General features: G+C 44.5%; 1 protein-coding gene across 1 annotated transcript; it reads right to left on the bottom strand.

Moving 5' to 3' along the window:
• Positions 1-222: 222 nt before the first annotated feature.
• On the bottom strand, positions 223-19008 carry zhx1 (zinc fingers and homeoboxes 1). Its single transcript, XM_080749638.1, has 11 exons — positions 18921-19008; positions 15070-15393; positions 13359-13622; positions 12702-12913; positions 10957-11178; positions 8777-8992; positions 7428-7592; positions 4143-4550; positions 3482-3673; positions 1860-2534; positions 223-1516 (listed from the first exon to the last, which is right to left on the bottom strand). Exons 2-11 carry the CDS (start codon positions 15272-15274, stop codon positions 1217-1219), a joined length of 2859 nt encoding a protein of 952 aa, XP_080605764.1. The 5' UTR covers positions 15275-15393; positions 18921-19008; the 3' UTR covers positions 223-1216.
• Positions 19009-19812: the final 804 nt, after the last annotated feature.

A 19812-nucleotide genomic window follows, 5' to 3' on the forward strand; every position in this document is an offset into this window, starting at 1 on the left:
CAAGGCCGTCGCACAAAAGTAGTGAAAACAGCAGATCTACAAGCACACAACGCCTTGCGGTGTGAGGCGTTGTGTGCTTGTAGATCGGCACGTTACACTTGTGCAAAACGAGCGGTTTTGGACTTGCGTTGCCATGGCATTGGTCCGAAGGTTCATTAGTCCGAAGGTTCATTAGTCCGAATTTGTTAAGAATACTATGCCTAACTCTAACCCTAACCCTAACCTTAACCTCAGTAACCCTAACTAAATTCGGACTAATGAACCTTCGAACTAATGAACCTTCGGACTTATGGGCAGTCCCCGGACATACAAGGTTTCCACCCGACAACAACGTTATTCTGTTTTTCTTTAGTCGTTTGCTGCGGGGACATTTTCACCTCCTGGTTTTAGATAAGCACCCTTACAACATACCACACATACAGTATGCTTTTAGTCTACGCATGATGTTTGCCCGCAACAACGGTTAAACCTTCACAAAGTCAAAATGTGGGCTACAAACAACACTGATATAGGCCTATTCTAAACTAGGGCATGACAAATACGTCTACCCAGAACCACACTGGATACAGGAAAAATCTGCATCACCCAGGATCATTTTGCCTTGTTAGTAGCCCTTACTAGCAGGCAGTATGTCCAGATTTAACAAGGGACAGGGTGTAAATTACAGTATCCATAAAAAGATTCCATTGTCCTTTAAATCCATGGTGCCACTCCCTGTGCAATTTATTTCTCTTTGACTAATTCAGCCACCAGCCAATGACAGCCTTTGGTTATTCTCATAGGAGGGAACTATCCACCCTCAGACATACTGTATGTTTTTTATTAATAAGGCTCTGATGATGAAAAATATTGTGATCCAAGTACTGTAGCTTACTCTTTTGTTATTTGGTGTGCCATCAATGGTTTACAAGGAAACTTATATCTTTACAGTGATTCTGCTCTCACCTTTTGTGCCTCGTTTGCAGTCAATGGTACAATATTGGGACAGTGACGGGTTTTTCTGTTGCACTTAGAATTTCAACATGGTTTACCATGGAGGACAATGCAAGCCCATTATCTTCATCATGACACGACAATTACAAAGCATTCATAGTACACAGTAGATACAAAAAATGAACGTCAGCCTACTGTCTCAATATTTACATGACTGACTTTTCTTTAGAATATCGGTTGGTATAGCATTCCGCAATCTTTTCAGACCACGTGACCACCGCCGCTAATCTTCAGAGCCCGACAGGGACTTCCTAACACTGCGAGACGGTTCCCAGACCTCACTTTCGTCAGACTCGTCGCCCTCCTCCTCCTCCTCCTCTTCCTCCTCTTCCTCCTCGTCCTCCTCTCCCACGGGCGTGGCTCTCTGGTCCTCGGCGACCATGGCCGCCTCGCCCTGCGCCTCCTCTCCCTCCTCGCCTCCTTCCTCTCCTCCTCCGTCGTTCCTCCCTGTGGTGGTGGGCTCCTGGAAGGGATCCGCCCCCACCTCCAACCGCCTGTGGACCTCGGCGAACCACTCCCTGACCTGCCGCCCAGGGAGAGAGAGCACGTTGGACATAGGTGCTGCAACTAGCCATTCATTTCTGAGACATTATTGTATCCGTTACTTTTTCTATGTATCAAATAATCAAGAAGCGATATATATATTCTTTTATATGTCAACAAAATTGATTAACCATGTAAGCGCTATATTATACTTTGTCGCACAAAGGTGTCATGAAAAAATAGTGAAGAGTTTTTTTTACTCTTCGCCTATTAACAACATGCCCAAAATAGGGATTATTATTGTATTAAATTATCGATCATCGATTATCTTTAGTTTGCACCCCTGGTTGGACATGAAGAGCATTAATAATGACATTCCTCACCTGCTCATAGCTCATGTTGCTCTTGGCGACCAGCTCGTCCAGATCCTGCTCGTTGAGGAAGCGGTGCTTCAGGTAGTACTCTTTCAGGATGTCCCGGCCGCTCTTGAACTTGATGGCCCGGGGGGGCCTCTCCGGCCTGAGGTCGCCGTCCGCGCCGAAGGAGGCCGACCTCTTTGGCTGCTTCCGGGTCCGGGAGCGCCCCCAGCCGCGGTTCCTGACGCGTCTCTTCCGGCTGTTGCCCGGGCTTCCTGTCTTGCTGCCTCCCGCTCCTCCTCCTCCGCCGCCGTTCAGTCCCTCCGCGCTGCCACCCTGGTACTGGAAGAACCACTTGAGGTTGCCGTTCTTCCAGGAGTAGCGCGAGTCCCCGAACCAGTTGACGATGTAGGACCTGGCGAGGCCGCTCTCCACCGACAGCTGCTCGTACTCCTCGGCCGTGGGCCACTGCGTCCGCACGAAGGCGCTCTTCAGCACGTGGAGCTGCTCTGGAGTCTTCTTAGTCTTATCTCTGATGTCTTTGCCACCGCTGCTGCTGCTGGCCACGAGCCTCTGCTTTCCGCGTCCGCCGCCCGGAGGCGTCTGGCTCCCCTTTCGAGACGACAAGGAGGACGACGAAGACGAAGGGGAGGTCACGCCGCCTCCTGCCCGTCCTCCCTCGCCTCCCTTCCCTCCGTCCACCTGATTTATTGATTGATTGATTGAATACTTGATTAGATGTTTGCATAGGGAAATAGTACAGGACAGTAAACAGTGATACAAGGTGTAACTAAAAGGATTTAAACCACAAGAAAGATCAATGGCTTGGGTTTAAATTTGGGTCCTTTTGTAATCAATTCATGTAAACATTCAATCACAGACACATAAAACACAGTACTATGGGAAAATATCATCATAAAACAGTCGGAAAATAGAATAAAACATTATTGGTACAGTATTTACAGTAAAAGGGTGAGGGCAACTGGGGAAGCCACCTGTAAGTGAATTTTCAGAGCGTTTTTTTTTTTTAGTTTTTTAATATAATTTTTATCCCACGATTTTGTAACCCATTTTTTTCACCCAGTGCCAATTGCAAAGCTGTAATCCTGGGCTCTGCTCTCCCTCTGCCGCGCCTGGGGAGACAACGGACTGACCTCATGCTTCCTTCCATGCATGAGTAGTCCAAGTTGCTTCTTTTCACCTGACAGGGGGGATTTCCCCGGTTTGGACGTACCGCGTTGAAAGAACACGTTATTCCAACCAGTTCCTTTCCCCTCCATCAGGCGCCCCGGCTGGCCAGTGGGAGGCTTATAGAGACCAGGATTACTGCATGTTTTTGTGAGGGTATCTACCCTAGGAGACATGGGGAGAACATGCAAACTCCACACAGAAAGGCCCTTTCGCCAACCCCACCTAGGGTGTGGGCGCTGATGACGCGGAGGAGGGAACACGCCGCCAGCCCCCACAGCGAACCCAGGACCTTCTAGCTGTGAGGCGACAGCACTACCAACTGCCCCACCATGTCCCCCAGAGGAGTTTTAAAGGAGGGTATGGGTTTACACTCCTTTAAGGCCGTCGGTAGGGCGTTCCAAATCTTTTGCAGCATAGCAGGAGAACGAATGTAACCCTTTGTTTGAGCCAAATCTGACCTCCATGTGTCCTCCCTCTGGCGATTCCGAGGCGGAGGGGGCCGTGGTTGGCGGCGGCGGAGGCGCCTTCCGCCTCTCGGTGAACCAGGCGTCGATCTCCCTCCGCGTCAGCTTGGTCTCCGTCCTCAGGCGGGTCAGCTCCTCGTCGGACGGCGTGCTGCCCTTCTCGAAGCTCTCCTCCAGCACCACCAGCTGCTCCGGGGTAGAGACGTGCAGAGAATGTTAGAGAGGCAGGGGCTGAAACTTCTAAAAAGGGCCTTTTGGTCGAAATATCGAAAATAGCCGACCTCCAAGCTCACAACGGGTCGTGCTGCGATGCGTTGTGAGCTTGGAGGTCGGCTATTTTCGGTGCTTGATACCACACTGAACTAAGCATATTCAAGTCAATACTACAGTATATGTGGTGTAACGGCATGGATTTCTACACAAAGAGGGCAATTCTTTCAACATAAGACACTGCATTCAAGTTCAGGAGAGTGTGGACAAACGCAATGAATTCTCTTGAATGCTGCCTTCAAGTATGCCATAGCTTAGAAAGAGGGCATTTGCATTTCTTACACCATAGTAAAAACTGCATTCATGGTCTGGATGAGGGCACTTTTTACAGACGGATAAAAGGGCAGGGGCTCAAGCCCCCTTTGATGTCTATGAGTGCACGTGCCTGCTCCGGCGTCCTCTCCTTGAACTTCTGCAGGGTGAAGTCGGGGAAAGGGTTCCACGTCTTGGGCCGCGTCTCCTTCTCCTTCACGGGGGGCGTGCGGGGGGGAGCAGGGGACACGGGGGTCTCGTCGCTCGAGTCGATGACGATGGTGGCGCTGCTGCTGCCGACACTGCCCGGTCCGTCGTGGAAGACGATGACGGGGCTGTTCTTGGAGTTCCTCTGGTTGTACCTGGTGTCGCTGAACCACTTCTTGATCTCTCCCTTGGTCAGGTTGGTGAGCTTCATCAGCCGCGCGATCTCGGCGTCGCTGGCGAAGTGGTTCTTCAGGTAGCTAGCTTTGAGCTCGGCCAGCTGCTCTTTAGACTTCTTGGGTCGCAGGCTGAACGTGTCGTTGAGGGCGGAGTTCTCCTGGAAGGGGGCGGAATGGGGTGTCATTAAAGGCAGGCATTAAAGATGGGATCATTTGAAGGATTGTTATTTTTTCTTCTGACAAACTGGGACTGAAGTCAAATTGTGTGAGATGGGAGCTGTAATACATATATTTGCTTGGATAGCCATGGAATATGTATGCGATAAGGTCTTGCTGCGCGGTCATTATGGGTTAACATGGACATGACAGGCTGATAATGATTGTGTCCATATTAACCCATAATGACCAAGCAGCAAGACGTTATACTGTAGCACGTATTACATCAGCTACAAAATACAATTAATAATTTGACTCAAAACTAAAAACAAAACAAAGTATTTCCTTGTTTACAGACTGCTGAAAGTGTTCCACAAGTGTTGCGCTGGGTGTCCCCCCAGCGCAACACCGGTCGCCTTGAAAAACAAGGAAGTGCTGATCAAATAGAATCAATTTTCTGATCCTGCGTTGTCTATTTCTCGCCTCAAATGTTTTTGAAAACATTCTTGAGAGCAACGTTAAGTTGTAAATTATGCTGTGTGTTTGTTTACATGGCTGACATTGGATACAGCACTAAATTCACGCAGTGCAGCCTGAGCGCAGCAGGTGCTCTGAGCCTTTGATTAGGCAGCGGTGCATTATAGAGCAGAGCGGCCATTATTCACCTATAATTGTGGGCTCGCCTGGAAGGCGAGCACACGTATGTTATCTTCATTATTTATCTATCAGTCAGTCAGTATCTCCTCAAAACTTTGGCGCGCTTCATCTCTTAAACGCTTACACCTTTCAACACCATTCAAATTTTTATGTGTTCAGCTTACTGAGGACACGTGTGCTTGTATTTTTGGTTTTGAAATGTTTTGTAGTATAAATATAAAAAAATAAAATGTTTAACTTTAAGCACCCAATGCATTTCCAATGGGTTTAGTGAGTGGGGACAGAGTGGAGAGAAGGATAATAGACCCATGTTTATGTTAAGGCGCTGTGGCTGCAGTGTTCACACTTCAGATATGCTATCTATATCATTGCGTTCACACAGGTCTGCTCTCTGATTTGATCCAAATATCTAAGCTTTGTGATGTATATATTCTGAGTTAAAACTACAAATATCTATAAATGTCCCTCTCCACTCTACTGATTGAGACAGCTGTGATTAAAGGCCTGTCTGTCATTGGCTGTTCTGTGGTGCTGCAAAGTAACTAAGTACATTTACTCAAGTATATACAAGTACTTGTACCTACAGTACAATTTTGAGGTACTTTTACTCTACTTTCCATTTTTGTTACATATACTCTACTATAAATACAGCATTTGACAGCCTCATTTACTTGTTACTTTGCAGATTTTATTATTAATAAAAAACATAGATGGACCACTTAATACTGCTATGAAGTTGATCTACAATGTGCACACGCACGCACGCACGCACGCACGCACGCACGCACGCACGCACGCACGCACGCACGCACACACACACACACACACACACACACACACACACACACACAAACAACTGTTACTGTGTTACTGTGAAGACGTTTGCTTGTATTTGTCTTTGAGACATGTTTTGTAGTGTTTTAGAAATTGTTCTTAAAAAGAATAAGGTTTTAGGATCCCGGGCAATGGGATTTACAGTATATATCCTAGAACCCGCAGGGACAATCAGCCGTATTAGTGGTTGTTGTTGGTTTTCAGGGAGATATCACAACCGATGCATTTTCAAATCAGATCCACAAACACAATAAAAGTCATGCTCTACTCCTCAGTCTGGAGTGGCCACATAGAAGAACGCCTTGGTTATAGACATAGTGGAGGACAGATGTGATCTGGGATTGTTAACCTACAGTATATGCACTCAATATACACCTCTAGAACCTCTATGTACAGTAAGGTTCAGTAGAGTACAGTAAAAGTACAGTTAGGTTCAGTAGAGTACAGTAAAGTACAGTAAGGTACAGTAAAGTACAATAAAGTACAGTAAAGTACAATAAAGTACAGTAAGGTACAGTGGAGTACAGTAAAGTACAGTAGAGTAACGTAAATTACAGTAGAGTACAGTAAAGTACAGTATAGTAAGGTACAGTAGAGTACAGTACAGTAAGGTACAGTACGGTACAGTAGAGTACAGTATAGTATAGTACAGTAAGGTACACTACAGTAAGGTACAGTAGAGTACAGTAAAGTACAGTACAGTAAGGTACAGTACAGTAGGGTACAGTAGAGTACAGTAAAGTACAGTAAGGTACAGTACAGTAGAGTACAGTAAAGTACAGTAAGTTACAGTAGAGTACAGTAAAGTACAGTAAGGTACAGTAAAGTACAAAACAATACAGTAAGGTACAGTAGAGTACAGTAAAGTACAGTAGAGTACAGTAAAGTACAATAAAGTACAGTAAAGTAGAATAAAGTACAGTAAGGTACAGTGGAGTACAGTAAAGTACAGTAGAGTACAGTAAAGTACAGTAGAGTACAGTAAAGTACAGTATAGTAAGGTACAGTAGAGTACAGTACAGTAAGGTACAGTACGGTACAGTAGAGTACAGTATAGTATAGTACAGTAAGGTAGAGTACAGTACAGTAAGGTACAGTAAAGTACAGTAAGGTACAGTACAGTAGAGTACAGTACAGTACAGTACAGTACAATACTGTAGGGTACTGTACCTTACAGTACCTTAAAGTATCCTATTTGTTGGGTTGGAATCGAGCCCACACTGTTTCGAAGGAACAGTATTTCTAGTTCACCACTGATTTCAGTGCTCGACCAATCAGAATCAAGCATTCAACCAAGCCGTGTAATAATATTGTATAACAACACTGAGACTGTAAGTCATCCCATGGTAAAATAATTGCAATATCTGTATAGTCTGGTACATTTGTACCTGTGGAGAAAGGGAGGGTGGTTGGACAGTGGTGGCCCGTTTCAACTCACTGTTCCCTGGGCTCGGCTGGCAGGATGCTCCCTTGGAGCTCTGGGATTGGCTTGATAGCCCAGCCACAGTCAGTGTGATGGGGCTGGTTACTGGAAGGTTGCCACCTGGACCCAACTACAGTGAGAGACAGAAAACAAATAAGGATTAATAGATAACGATTTAGGAGAGACGAATAAGGATAGGTACCAAGAAAAGGTTCTGGTGGGTCCCCCAAAAAAGAGTGCTACTAATGAAGATGAGTCAGTAAAGAAAGGGAGTCTAGTGGCGTGCCTCAGCCAAACATAGGCAAGCGAGGTGCATCACAGGAGCGGGACGGCACAGCATAATGTAGACAGGACATTGGAGGTTGGGCAATTGAAGAGATGAGAAGACTGACGTTTCGATGCTACTGCATCGAAACAAACATAAACAATTCTGATGGTAGCCTATAGCCTTTAGTGAGCGTGGAGAAAAAAAAAACTAGGTCCAGTTACTAACTCAGTTCAAGTCAGTGGCAAGTCAGAATTGTGTAAATTCAAGTTAAACCAAACCAGGTTAAGTCAATTTGTCAATATTCTCAAACCAACTCTAATCACTGACCATACTCACATCATACTCAGGCCATTTTGGTCTTGCGTAGTATAAAGTAAGAGCAAAATTGGCTGCCCTGTGAATATAGACCACATATTCCTTAAATTGACCAAATTGACCCTTATGGGTCTGTAACTCAGAGTATACAAATGGAATCAAATGAACCCTAACAGGTCAATTTGGTTCCATTTGTACACTCTCAGAGTTAAACTAACATTGATTTTACTATATAAATTGGTGTCTTATGGGGGTCCCTGGCACATATTTTCAAATGGGGGTCTGCGGACTAATACGTTTAAATCTGGGGGTCCTTGACATGAAACAGTTTGAGAAGCCCTGCCTTAGACCACTTAAGGGGAACAGGTTTTATATTAACCTTTTGAACCCTAGCGTCCATATTCGGAGAACTTTAGCCAAAAATAGCAGCTCTACAAGCTCACAACGCCTCGTGCTGCGAGGCTATTTTCGGCAAAGAGCTTTGGGGTAGAGGGGAAAAAGAGCAGACTAAGAACAAAGTGAAAGGTAAAGTTTAATAAGTATTGACGGTTCAAGCGGTTAAATATCTGAAAACACAAATTGACATGAATCCAAAATACACTGACAATTGTGCTGTCAAACAATGAAACCATATGGAATCTATGATAAGGTAGAGGGGGTCCCTGCTTCATCTCTCTCTCAACTAAGGGGTCCTTGAAACATTGAAGACCCCTGCTCTAGACCTTATCTACCTGTGTGAACACCAGGCCATGCTGGCCCACTATCTGGCAGGTCTGTAGGATGGACTGGAGGCCGTTGGCAGCCGCTGACAGATGGTGAGCCGGGATGACGGTGATGGTCTGGGGCACGGTGTGCACGGTGCCGTTAAACTGCTTCCTCCTGGCCTCCTCCACCTCCTCCGGGGTCCAGCTGACGCCGTGCTTCAACCGCTGAGCCGAGAACCACACCTGTAAGACCATGAAGATGAAATGGATTTTTAAGTTCCTTTTATTAACACCTTCTAAGCCAAGGGGAGCCCCTTAATGTTAAAACCGTACTATATCGCACATCCCCCCAGGGACTCTCAGCCACGTCGCACATTCCCGGACTTTGTCTTTAAAACCGGAATAAAAGCTTTTGATCCGAAAATCGGCGATCGTCTAACCTTCCCTAGTCACCACTCGTGCACTGATGGCTCATGCAGACCGTGCATGAAGCAGAGGTGACGTCAGCGCCTCTCCTTCTCCAAGGCACCTTCCACCCATCCGTTTACTGTCTACACACTCGAGCTCCTCCTGCAGCCATGCTTGGGGCTATGCTAGCGAAACTTTTCAGGTCTGTTCTTCAGTCACACATGGACTATTTGCGGGGACATTTACGTGAAAGGATCGCGCACGCGAAACGCACGGGGACATCGACGATCGGCCAAAACCCCCATTCTATCCCAACGGAGATCGAGAAAATCATGGTGAGTTACTGGCCTGGGGGAAAAAAAAAAAGAAAAAACAGCGGCGCTGTTCAAGATGGAGGGGCTGCGGGGTCATGTTTATAAACATAATATTATGTCTCAGATCACAATACAATAATAGAAATTTCACGGCTAATCTACCAACCCCCATTCTATTTCGGACTGCAACGTGTTAAGGTAATACACAACAACAGCACAATGGAAATGCAGTGGAAGTATGTAGCAGTGTAACTTTGGCTATGAGCCTTTAAACGGTTTGTGTTCTAAATCCCACTTAAAGGTCTCATGACATCAAATTTCTATTTTTCTTTTTTAGGTTTTCTGACCTTAACTCATTTACTGCTTTATGATGAGTTGAGTTATAATCAATGTTCCACTGATGAGTTAGATGAGTTATTTGTTTTATTTAATTTAATTGATAATCACGATGGTGCGCATCTGGCATCTGCCTAAAAAAGAATTGGATCCGGTTTCCAACGGGAAACAGGAAGTATAGGCGTGATCAAAAAACATACATGTATGGGTAGGTACCCTCACAAAAAACATGCAGTAATCCTGGTCTCTATAATGCCTCCCCCTGGCCAGCCAGCGTGCCTGATGGAAGGGAAAGGAACTGTTTGGATTAACGTGTTCCTTTCACACGCTACGTCCCCCCCGTCAGGTGAAAAGAAGGACTCCTCATGCAACTGAGGGAAGCATGAGGTCAGTCTGTTGCTCTCCCCAGGTTGGCAGAGGGAGTGTAGCGCCCAGGATTACATTAGACAAATGACACCAGGTGAAAAAAATGACTTACTAAAATCGTGGGATAAAAAAAAAATGTTTGAAGGGCTTTTATGTTTTGTAAAAACAGCCATGTCATGAGACCTTTAAGTAATAAGAGTATGGACATAATTCTGTATATCAGTGGTTCTCAACCTGTGGTACATGTACCACTGATGGTACTTGCGCCCCCCTCTGGTGGTACTCAGAGGAGTCTACCAAAAAATAACAAAAAATACACGTGGAGTGAAATATTTATATTCTACTACAGGTAGTTCTTCTGACCTAGCAATTGGTTGAAATAGGTTCTCCAGACATTCTGAAATGAGCATGACAGCACACCTAGCCGTTAATAGAAAATTTGAGAACAGATTAATCACACTAGAAATATCATCAGTTGTGCAACCGATTAGACGGACTGACGGAGTCTCGTCAGCGGCAGCACTGATGCAACTGCAGGAGGCTAAGCGCAGTTTGCACGGGAAGTTCACAGAAGTAGTACTTTAATCGTCAAATTATTGCCGTAGAAATGCAAAAAAGGAATAATGCCCTCCTGTCTAACTGTGCATGGATAGGTATGTATTTAACATGAGTCATGGTGGTACTTGGACAGAGAGATATTTTCTGAGGTGGTACTTGGTGTAAAAAGGTTGAAAATCACGGCTGTATATCGTTCCCAGTCTCATCTAACTGTACTGCATATACCTTGATCTGTTCCTCTGTGAACTGGGTCTGTGCGGCCAGGCTGGCGATCTCAGCCATGGAGGGATAAGGGAACCTCTTGTAGGTGTTCGTCAGCAGAGGGTTTGTGTCCATGGCCGCGCTGTACGACGGGATGCTGCTGATGGGGATGAGGAGCTGGGGCTGCACGGCTGCTGCTGCTGCCTGAGCCGCTGCACTGTGCTGGGCCTGCAGCGCTGACAGCACCTGGAGAGGGATGGGACCACGATCCTTATCATCGTTTATCGTGATTAACAACCCATTTAGGCCTAGAATCGTTGAACGCTTTAACCAGTGAAAAATAGCAGATATACAAGCTCACAGCGCGGCACCGAGTGCCGCGCTGCGAGCTTGTAGATCTGCTATTTTTGAAAAAAAGTCGTGAAAACGTGTGCAAATCTTTGAAGGTATATGTATTTTCAAAGCGAACGTTCTGTAAATCAAATTTTGCTTCTGGGTGGTCCCTGGAACGTAATATTTTGAATGGGGGTCCGTGGCCAAATAAATATCAGTTTGGGGGTCCTTCACATGAAAAGCTTTGAGCACCACTGACATAGTAGTCTCTCAAGAACAAACTGAGCTCCATGTAAGTGACCTCTTTCTTTGACGATGGCTGGCCAGATTGCTGACATAGAAACATGTTTTTTTTTCAACAACAAAAAAAAAGATCTACAAGCACACAACGCCTCGCATTGTGTGCTTGTAGGTCGTCTGTTTTCACTAGTTTTGTGCGACAGTCTTGTTGTCTGATGAAGCAGGGCTTTGCTTTACCAAAAGACGTACACATTTGAAACTTGGAGATACGAGGTTTCTGCCCAACAGTGACGATATTTTAGCGATTAGGTTGTGAGGAAAACGTTGAGATGATAGCCATTTTTGGTTAGAACTGACTGAAAATAACTTTAAAATTATACTAAATATGTTTTCAAGTGTCCAAATAAATTCCAAATATTATAAAATTATCTCGCGGCACCCCTGGACTGCCGTCACGGCACCCCAGGGTGCCCCGTCACCCACTTTGAAAACCCCTAGTGTAGACTCTACACTCTTTTGCTTTATTAAAAGGAAGGGCTTGAGGAAGGTCTCACGACCGAAACGTTGCTCTAATTAATTCTCTTGAACTTGCAAGTGGCAGCAGTGTGCGACTGTGCGGGTCTAATCTTTCAAAGATTCGTCCTACTACTTATACTGTCTTGTCGCCTAAGCACCTGCTCCAAGGGAACTGGGTGTGCAGAATTCTTCTTTTCAACATAATTAAAAGAAACATACACAAATGCATTCAGGATGAACCAGTCTGTATCAGAGCAAGATAGAAATCCAAGAGTACAATTCAACACAGCTCGTCTTTAACCTCATTAGCCTCCACTCCCCCCCTCCCCCCACCCCCCAACCAACATCCTGTTAAGTCATCTGTTGATGCCCAGCAAGGAAAATTCAATTTAATTTTAAAGTAATTGAATAAGCTCTCCGCAATACATGCTCAAAAGCAAGAGCATTCCATTCTTCAGATAAGGAGTTTCGACTCCCCATCCCCACACTGCCTACTGAGGGTATATTGACCTCTGTGTTTTCTAAACTTTGCAAAAGTGATGTGTGTGTCGATGACGTCATATAATTGAGGACGTCAGTGATCGCCACATTAGGGCACGGATTAACAGAATCTTGGGCTAAATTATCTGACATCCCATTCCTGCATAATTGAGTGTTTTCTATAGTCTTAAGCGTCCTACCTGTGCCAGACCAGCTGGCAGAACGGTAGGGTTGAAATAAGAGAATTTCTTGTGCTGCTCCGAGGGCGGCAGGTTGACCAGCAGGCCGGCTCCCCCTAGCTTCATGGAGTCCTGGAGCAGCATCTCCATGGGGGTCATGGGAGCTTCGATGGGCCCCAGGGGGGCTTCGATGGGCTCCTGCTCTCCCCCCTCCTCCCCTTCTCCTCCTCCTCCTATGAATAGGAGTGTCACAATTACTACATACCGGTAATCGTCTAATCATGATTTTTTTTAAATAATCGTGATTATTTTTCATAATCGTCATAATCGTTTCCATGTTGAAAAATGTTCATAATATTATGTTAAAAAAATAAGTCAAAAATAGTGGAAATAGCAGATCTACAAGCTCACAACGCGTCGCATCGCGACGCGTTGTGAGCTTGTAGATCGGCTATTTCCACTATCAATGTTCTTTCTTATAAAGTATAAAGTTGTCAAATATGTCAGTAATTTCTTTGTATATTTAGGTAATGTGTCATGATTGCCATGTGCAACTTCAAAGCCTAAAAGCCAAACAGGAATGTAATTGTCAACGACAAACACAATTAAATCGTTAATCGCAATTATTTGAGTGGCGAATAATCGTCATGTAAAATGTCATAATCGTGACAGCCCTACCTATGAAGCCCTCGAGCCCTTCGTCGGCAGACTTCATGGACACCGCTATCCTCTTGGGTTCTGGCTTGCTCTTCATCCTCATGATGGGGGTCTTGCTCAGCGATATGGCGGCGACAGCGTCTTCCTCCTCCTCCTCTGGCGCGTTGCAGTGTTGCTCCAGGGCTGGCTGCTCGCCGCTCGTCTCCTCCAGTGGGTTGGCAGCGCCGTGTTTCAGCGAGGTGCGAAGGACACTGCCGTCCTCTGCAGTCGGGAGGCTGGGCTCATCTGTAAATGACAAACAATGTGATTGAGAGATATACTATTTCCTTATATGCATGTTTCCCATCCAGTCCTCCACATGGTAATACATATTGTACGGCCAATATCTGATACTGATACAAAATCTTATCCAACGATATCAAAATATTCTACGTTTTGGGTCTGAGAGGATAAAACAAATGGTGGTCCGTGGCTCAAATGCCGAATAAATAATGGACCTTGATATGAAAAGGGTTGAAAACCACTGATTTAATGCATATCATTCTTTTAATATACAAAACTACTACTAGGCTATACAAGTTTATTAACTCACTGGATCTGCACTAATGTGTCAGGGAAGGAATTTTACTGTAAACTCAGGTTTGTAAATCCTAATTTTAAGAAATTAATACTCATACACAGCTAAACTGCTATTTAACCAAGTTCTTTGACACATTGCACACTGACACTCAACAGCAACACATTGAACTGCACTCTGTCGAGGTGCCAACTTGCCTCTTGTGCACAAGTTGGCCATGTATGGCCTACTTGTGCACCAAACATGCCAGTGACATCACCACTGGCATCACCCGGAAATGCTGGTCCCTGATTGGGCTATGGGTTTAAACATACACAGACACTGACATACATACGCAGGCGAACGCAGTACTTGCGCACTCTGCTGGTGGAAGTAATTAGATGATGGATAACACTGCTGCAATCACTTTGAAATCAAATGTTCATTAATTTGTGTTTAAATAAATGGGATAGTCTTAACAATAGTGTTATAAATGTGTATTGGCTTTGTAAATGTGGAGTGGATTCAGTACAGCTCAACGGTTGTAGTACCAGTAGGAGACCATTATTAAAACCATTCAGAACGGGTAAACATTATTGTGTATCATTATTTTATGCTTTAACTATTGAAAAATAGCAGATCTACAAGCTCACTGCGAGCTTGTAGATCTGCTATTTTTGAAAAATCGTGAAAATTAGAATTTTCACCCAATTCTATAAGTGTCTTTTGAATCCTAAGGTTTTTTTTAAAAACCTTTGTTTGCAATGTCAGCAATCTGGCTAAACGTCGTCAAAAGATCCTTTTCACTTAACTGGAGCTCAGTTAGTCTGTTCTTGAGAGACTACTATGTCAGTGGTTCTCAAACCTTTTCATGTGAAGGACCCCCAAAATGATAAGTATTTGGTCACGGACCCCCATCTCAAAATATTTAGTTCCAGGGACCCCCCAGAAGCAAAATTTGAGTTACAAACATTTGCTTTAAAAGATTTCAAAGATTTGCACACATATTCACAACTTTTTCAAAAATAGCAGATCTACAAGCTCACAGCGCGGCACTCGGTGCCGCGCTGTGAGCTTGTATATCTGCTATTTTTCACTGGTTAAAGCATTCAATAATTCTAGGCCTAAATGGGTTAATCTGCATGAAACCAACATAATATGAGATGTGACCATCACCTGCGTCTGGCGGAGTGGGGACGACAACCACCGCCTGACCAAGCTCCTCCGCAGTCAAGCCCTCTTCTGTCACTTCCTTCCTCTTCTCCTCCTCGTCCTCCTTCCCGTCCTCCCCCATCCCTTCCATGGCGTCGTCCACCTCCTGCTCCACCACGTCAGATGGCAGCACCATGCACGGCGTGGTCGACTTGCGGCGGCTCGACATCCTAGGACTAGACTCCAGATGCTTGGATAAACGTTGACGTCTTGGTGAAGAAATCTAGAACAGAACTGCTGCCGAGGGCTCACGAGTCTGGGGCGGGTTTGGGTTCACATGCTCATGTCCTTCATTGGTGTATTTTGTAGCGAGAGAAACAGAGGAAGAAGACAAATGAAGTAGGAAAAAGCAACATAAAGAAGATGTATAATACTACTGTAAGGACCCCAATGTAAACAAGCCATTGTGCTTTCTTGGGTTTAAATGATAGTAGACCTTGTACTGTCCTGTGCTTTTCCTATGCGAACTGCTAATGAAGTATTCAATAAATATGTACTGTGCTAGAGCTCAGGCGGCTATCCCTCTATCCAGCCCTCACACCTACAGTATGTCACACCGCCGATCCGACCAATATGTCTGAGTCATTGTGTTGTTGGGGCTTTGTCAGTTTACCCGGTATACTCGTCTGTATGCGTCCCTTTTGTGCCCATAAATGGAAATGTCTGTTTCTGTCCGTCTACTTTTATTAGTCTGGTTGCTATAGGCAACATACTATTGTACTTGTTTTGAGATTTTTTGCCAGCAGAGTGAACCTGCTTTTTGTAAACATTTGCACAAATGTAAAAGTGAAGCTTTTGGTCTTGCTTCACACACTGTTGTCATGCTTCACATGACATCACAATACATAACTTGTGACTCACGTCAGAACAACCACACTTTCTAGTTTGTGATGCTGCTGGGCATATACTGATGACATCACAGGGATCCACCATCCATGAGGCCCATTGGCCAGGAGCCTATCTCTTGTTTCCTTAGCGTGAGGCAGCTTGATGAACAAGTACACCCCCTGGACCTCACAAGTATGTCGCAAGGACTTACCCCCCCAATCCAACCCTTGATGCTAAAGCCCCTTTTCGACTGCAGCTTTAGCACCACACCACACCACACCACACTACACCACACCACACCGCACCACATAAAAATATCTACATTTTCCATTACACAAAAGTACTCCTATCGGTAAGAAGCAAATTTACCCTTTTAACTGTGATTATAATACAATATAAATTAGTATTACAACTATATCCTAAATTATAATACACTATAATGGATTATAACTGTGATTATAATACACTATAAAGTATTAATGTATTACTATGACAATTATAATACACTATAATAGATTATAATAGTGGTTATAACACAATAGAATCTATTATCATGTATTACAACTAGGTCGTCTGAGGACGACCTAGAGAGAGAGAGTGAGTGATCAGTCATTATGAAGTGTTTGGCCCTGTTTGGCCTAGCTCAGACCTACTCTTGAGTGGATACCTTTTAGTACCACGTTTAGTACCAACTTCACACCACTCTACCCAGGTCCTTGTAGTGGAAAACCTGGCATAAGTGAGCGGTGTGTTGTGGAGTGGTGCTGGGCCTGTGGAAAATGGGCTTAAGTGCCAAGCAGGAGGCACTGGGTCCCATTTTTATAGTCTACTCTTTGGTATGACCCGGGCCGGGGATCGAACCCCGACCTCCCAGTCTCAAGGCGGACACTCTAAACACAAGGCCGCTGAGCTGGTGTTCAGTGCCAAGTGACAAATTGATCAGACCAACGGTTTCCGAGAACTGGAAAACCAGGAATACTGTATATCTTTATCCGTCTGTCTGTGGGTTTGGGAGAACACGCCGAATCTCTGTGTGTTTGGGAGGTAATGTGGGCACCAGGCTTCCCTGATTGGCTACCCAGACCCGTCGTCACGATTGTACCGCTTCCCCAATGTAAGTGGCAGCGTGTGAGCAAATGTGACATCAGGTAAAGGGTTATTGCACAAACGGGTAGGCATGTGTATCCTGACTTGCCACTTGTGTGGCACCCGTAGGCCGAGTAGTAGTAGTAACTAGACTGCACTCTGTAGAGGTGCCAACTTGCCTCTTGTGCACTGCACTCGCGGCCATGTATGGCCTACTAAGGCGCCAGCAGAGCGCGCCTTGTTATTCATATCAGGTCGCACTTGTTGATGGTGACGTCACCAATAATGCTAGTCCCTCATTGGCTGTTGATGATGTGATGTCACCAGGAATGCTGGTCCCTTATTGGCTACGGGCGTAAACACAAACAGAGGGCGCCACAGAGGATGCGACAGAAACACAGGAAGCAGTACTTGCACACTCTGCTGGCATAAGCAATAACTAGAAACGTGCAAATCTGGGAAGCTGACGAGTCGTGGGTTCACTGAAGAATTCTGTCTTACCTATTTATATTCCACACACAGGCTGCCTCTGATCCAAGACAGGGCAGTGCGTGTAAAAGATGTAAAGTGAACTGTGCCAGTGTGCTTGGCATGTTGCATAAAACATGTTGCAACTCCGTTAGGCATTATCGATGATCTGAGAAACATGACCCACAGATCAAATAATTGTTAACTTGGCTTCACTCATGTAGTCTGTTTAATTTTCAAACACAACTACTAAGTAGCCTATTTGTTTCTTTTGCTCATAATGCATTACTAATAGTCACTTTATGTGCAGTGTTAATGCAATGCAATAAACAAATGCAAATCTGAAAATTACATTATGTATTAATACATAATATAGGCCTACTTTATTATGTAGGCTATAACATGGTATTGTACAATGAGATAGCAAATTCTAGAATAATTTAATGCAGTGGCTTTCAACCAGTGGTCCGGGGAACACCAGTGGTCCTTGAGGGGGTTCCAGGTGGTCCCCAGCTAAATGATGGACAGTTGGTAACCAAAGAGACCCTTATAGATCTTTAACTCTTGAAAGTGTAAAATGACCCATAAGGGTCCACCAGGTTTCATTTTACTCTCAAGAGTTAAATAAGAAGTCTAAGAAGTCTACACAGTTAGAGACTGTAGAAGAATTGTTATTTTTATCAATGTTTGCCTGTTACCTCTCCTCTCTCCTCTCCTATGGTACCCCATCAATACAGCATGGAATTGTGGACAACATCTTATCCAATCTCATCAAATGGTGCTTCGTGGCTCAAATGCCGAATAAGTAATGGACATTGATATGAAAATGGTTGAAAACCACTGATTTAATGCATATCATTATTTTAATAGGCCTATACCAAGTTTATTAACTTAATGTAGGCGACTGGATCTGCACTAATGTGTCAGGGAAGGACTTTTACTGTAAACTCAGGTTTATAAACCCTGATTGTAAGAAATGAATACTCACATTAAATAATTTGCCATTTCACAAAGTGACACATATTGCACATTGTCATTCAACAGCAACACATAGGGCCATTGCAGGCTTAAATTTAGAGGATGGCTAACACTACTGCAATCACTATGCAAACAAATGTTCATTTTTTGTTTTAAATAAATAGGATAGTAGTGTAATAAATGTGTATTGGGTTTTGTAAATGTGGAGTGGATAAGCTCAACTGTTGTACCAGTAGTAGGAGACCATTAATCTGCATGAAATCAACATTTGCGATGTGATCCAATAATCCAATTCATAACCAAAATGTGCATAATAATAACAGAACCATACAAAGACAGCTAGCTGTTCTAGCATGTAGCCTTTGCATGATGTGAGGTGTGGGGGCTAAACTAAACTAGCCCAGTTAGCAGGGCCAGTCATTACTGGGTGATCATGTCTGCTGGTGTAAACTTACTGTATAACTACTGTACTGTAACAGTGTTGCTATCAGGTCTGTAGAGAGAGACGATGAGCAGCGTTGGTTGGCTCTGCGCAGTGGAACTGGTCTGTCTGTAGCTTTTTGTCTGTAGATCACTGTCTGTCACTCTCTCCTCTCCTCTCCTGTCCTGTCCCAGTGTCCCGGGCAGATCACTCAGTCTCAAGCCGAGCCGGACTGCAGTGTTTCGGCTCGCGGGTCTCCCAAAATCCGCGCAGGAGGAGGGAGGCAGACACAGGCGAGACTCGAGTCTACCACCGCCGCCGCTGCTTGTTGTCTGCAGATGCTGTTTAAAACATTAGACATCTCTCTTCTTTTTTTGCAACAGTTATTTCCCCCCCAAACAAGACCTCTCCTTTGTAAAGTTATTCAAACAGTAATAAAACGATCATCGCAGGCCCCGCAGACACCGTGATGGTTTTGTTGACCTAATTTTCAGATATTTTTTAATGGCAGATTTTTTTTAATGATCAAACGGCGTCATCATTCAATGTGATACGTCCTGACGTCATTCCTCGGCGACTAAAAATTCCCAAATTATATTGCTCGTGATAATTATTTTATTTACATTTACTGTTTGTGCATCAGGTGCATACATTCATCTGCCATGATCTATAGTGAGAAGAGCTTTCATTTATCCGGTGTAAATCCCGTCCATGAATGAACATGGTGGCTTGTGTGATTCTGGCTGTCTGCCACAACGTCCTTACATGACCTGTCAATTCAGTTTCAGGCTGCGTTCACTAGACTCTGGCAGTAACCTATGGATCAGCCACTAGAGGCATCATCTTACTATAAAACGCTTTACTACAGCTTTGTTTAGTCCTTTCTTCTATTTTAAGCGTCATATAAGATGGAATGTTATTTTATG

The sequence above is a fragment of the Nannobrachium achirus genome (assembly GCF_963921795.1).
Source record: "Nannobrachium achirus genome assembly, chromosome: 2".
Classification (NCBI taxonomy): domain Eukaryota; kingdom Metazoa; phylum Chordata; class Actinopteri; order Myctophiformes; family Myctophidae; genus Nannobrachium; species Nannobrachium achirus.

Excerpts from the sequence above, each read along its gene's own strand:
- zhx1 (XM_080749638.1), bottom strand. The coding sequence starts at position 15,274 with ATGTCGAGCCGCCGCAAGTCGACCACGCCGTGCATGGTGCTGCCATCT. Across the intron at positions 12,914-13,358 it reads AGGGCTCGAGGGCTTCATAG|GAGGAGGAGGAGAAGGGGAG; the intron begins GTAGGGCTGTCA and ends TCCTATTCATAG. Across the intron at positions 11,179-12,701 it reads TGCCAGCTGGTCTGGCACAG|GTGCTGTCAGCGCTGCAGGC; the intron begins GTAGGACGCTTA and ends ATCCCTCTCCAG.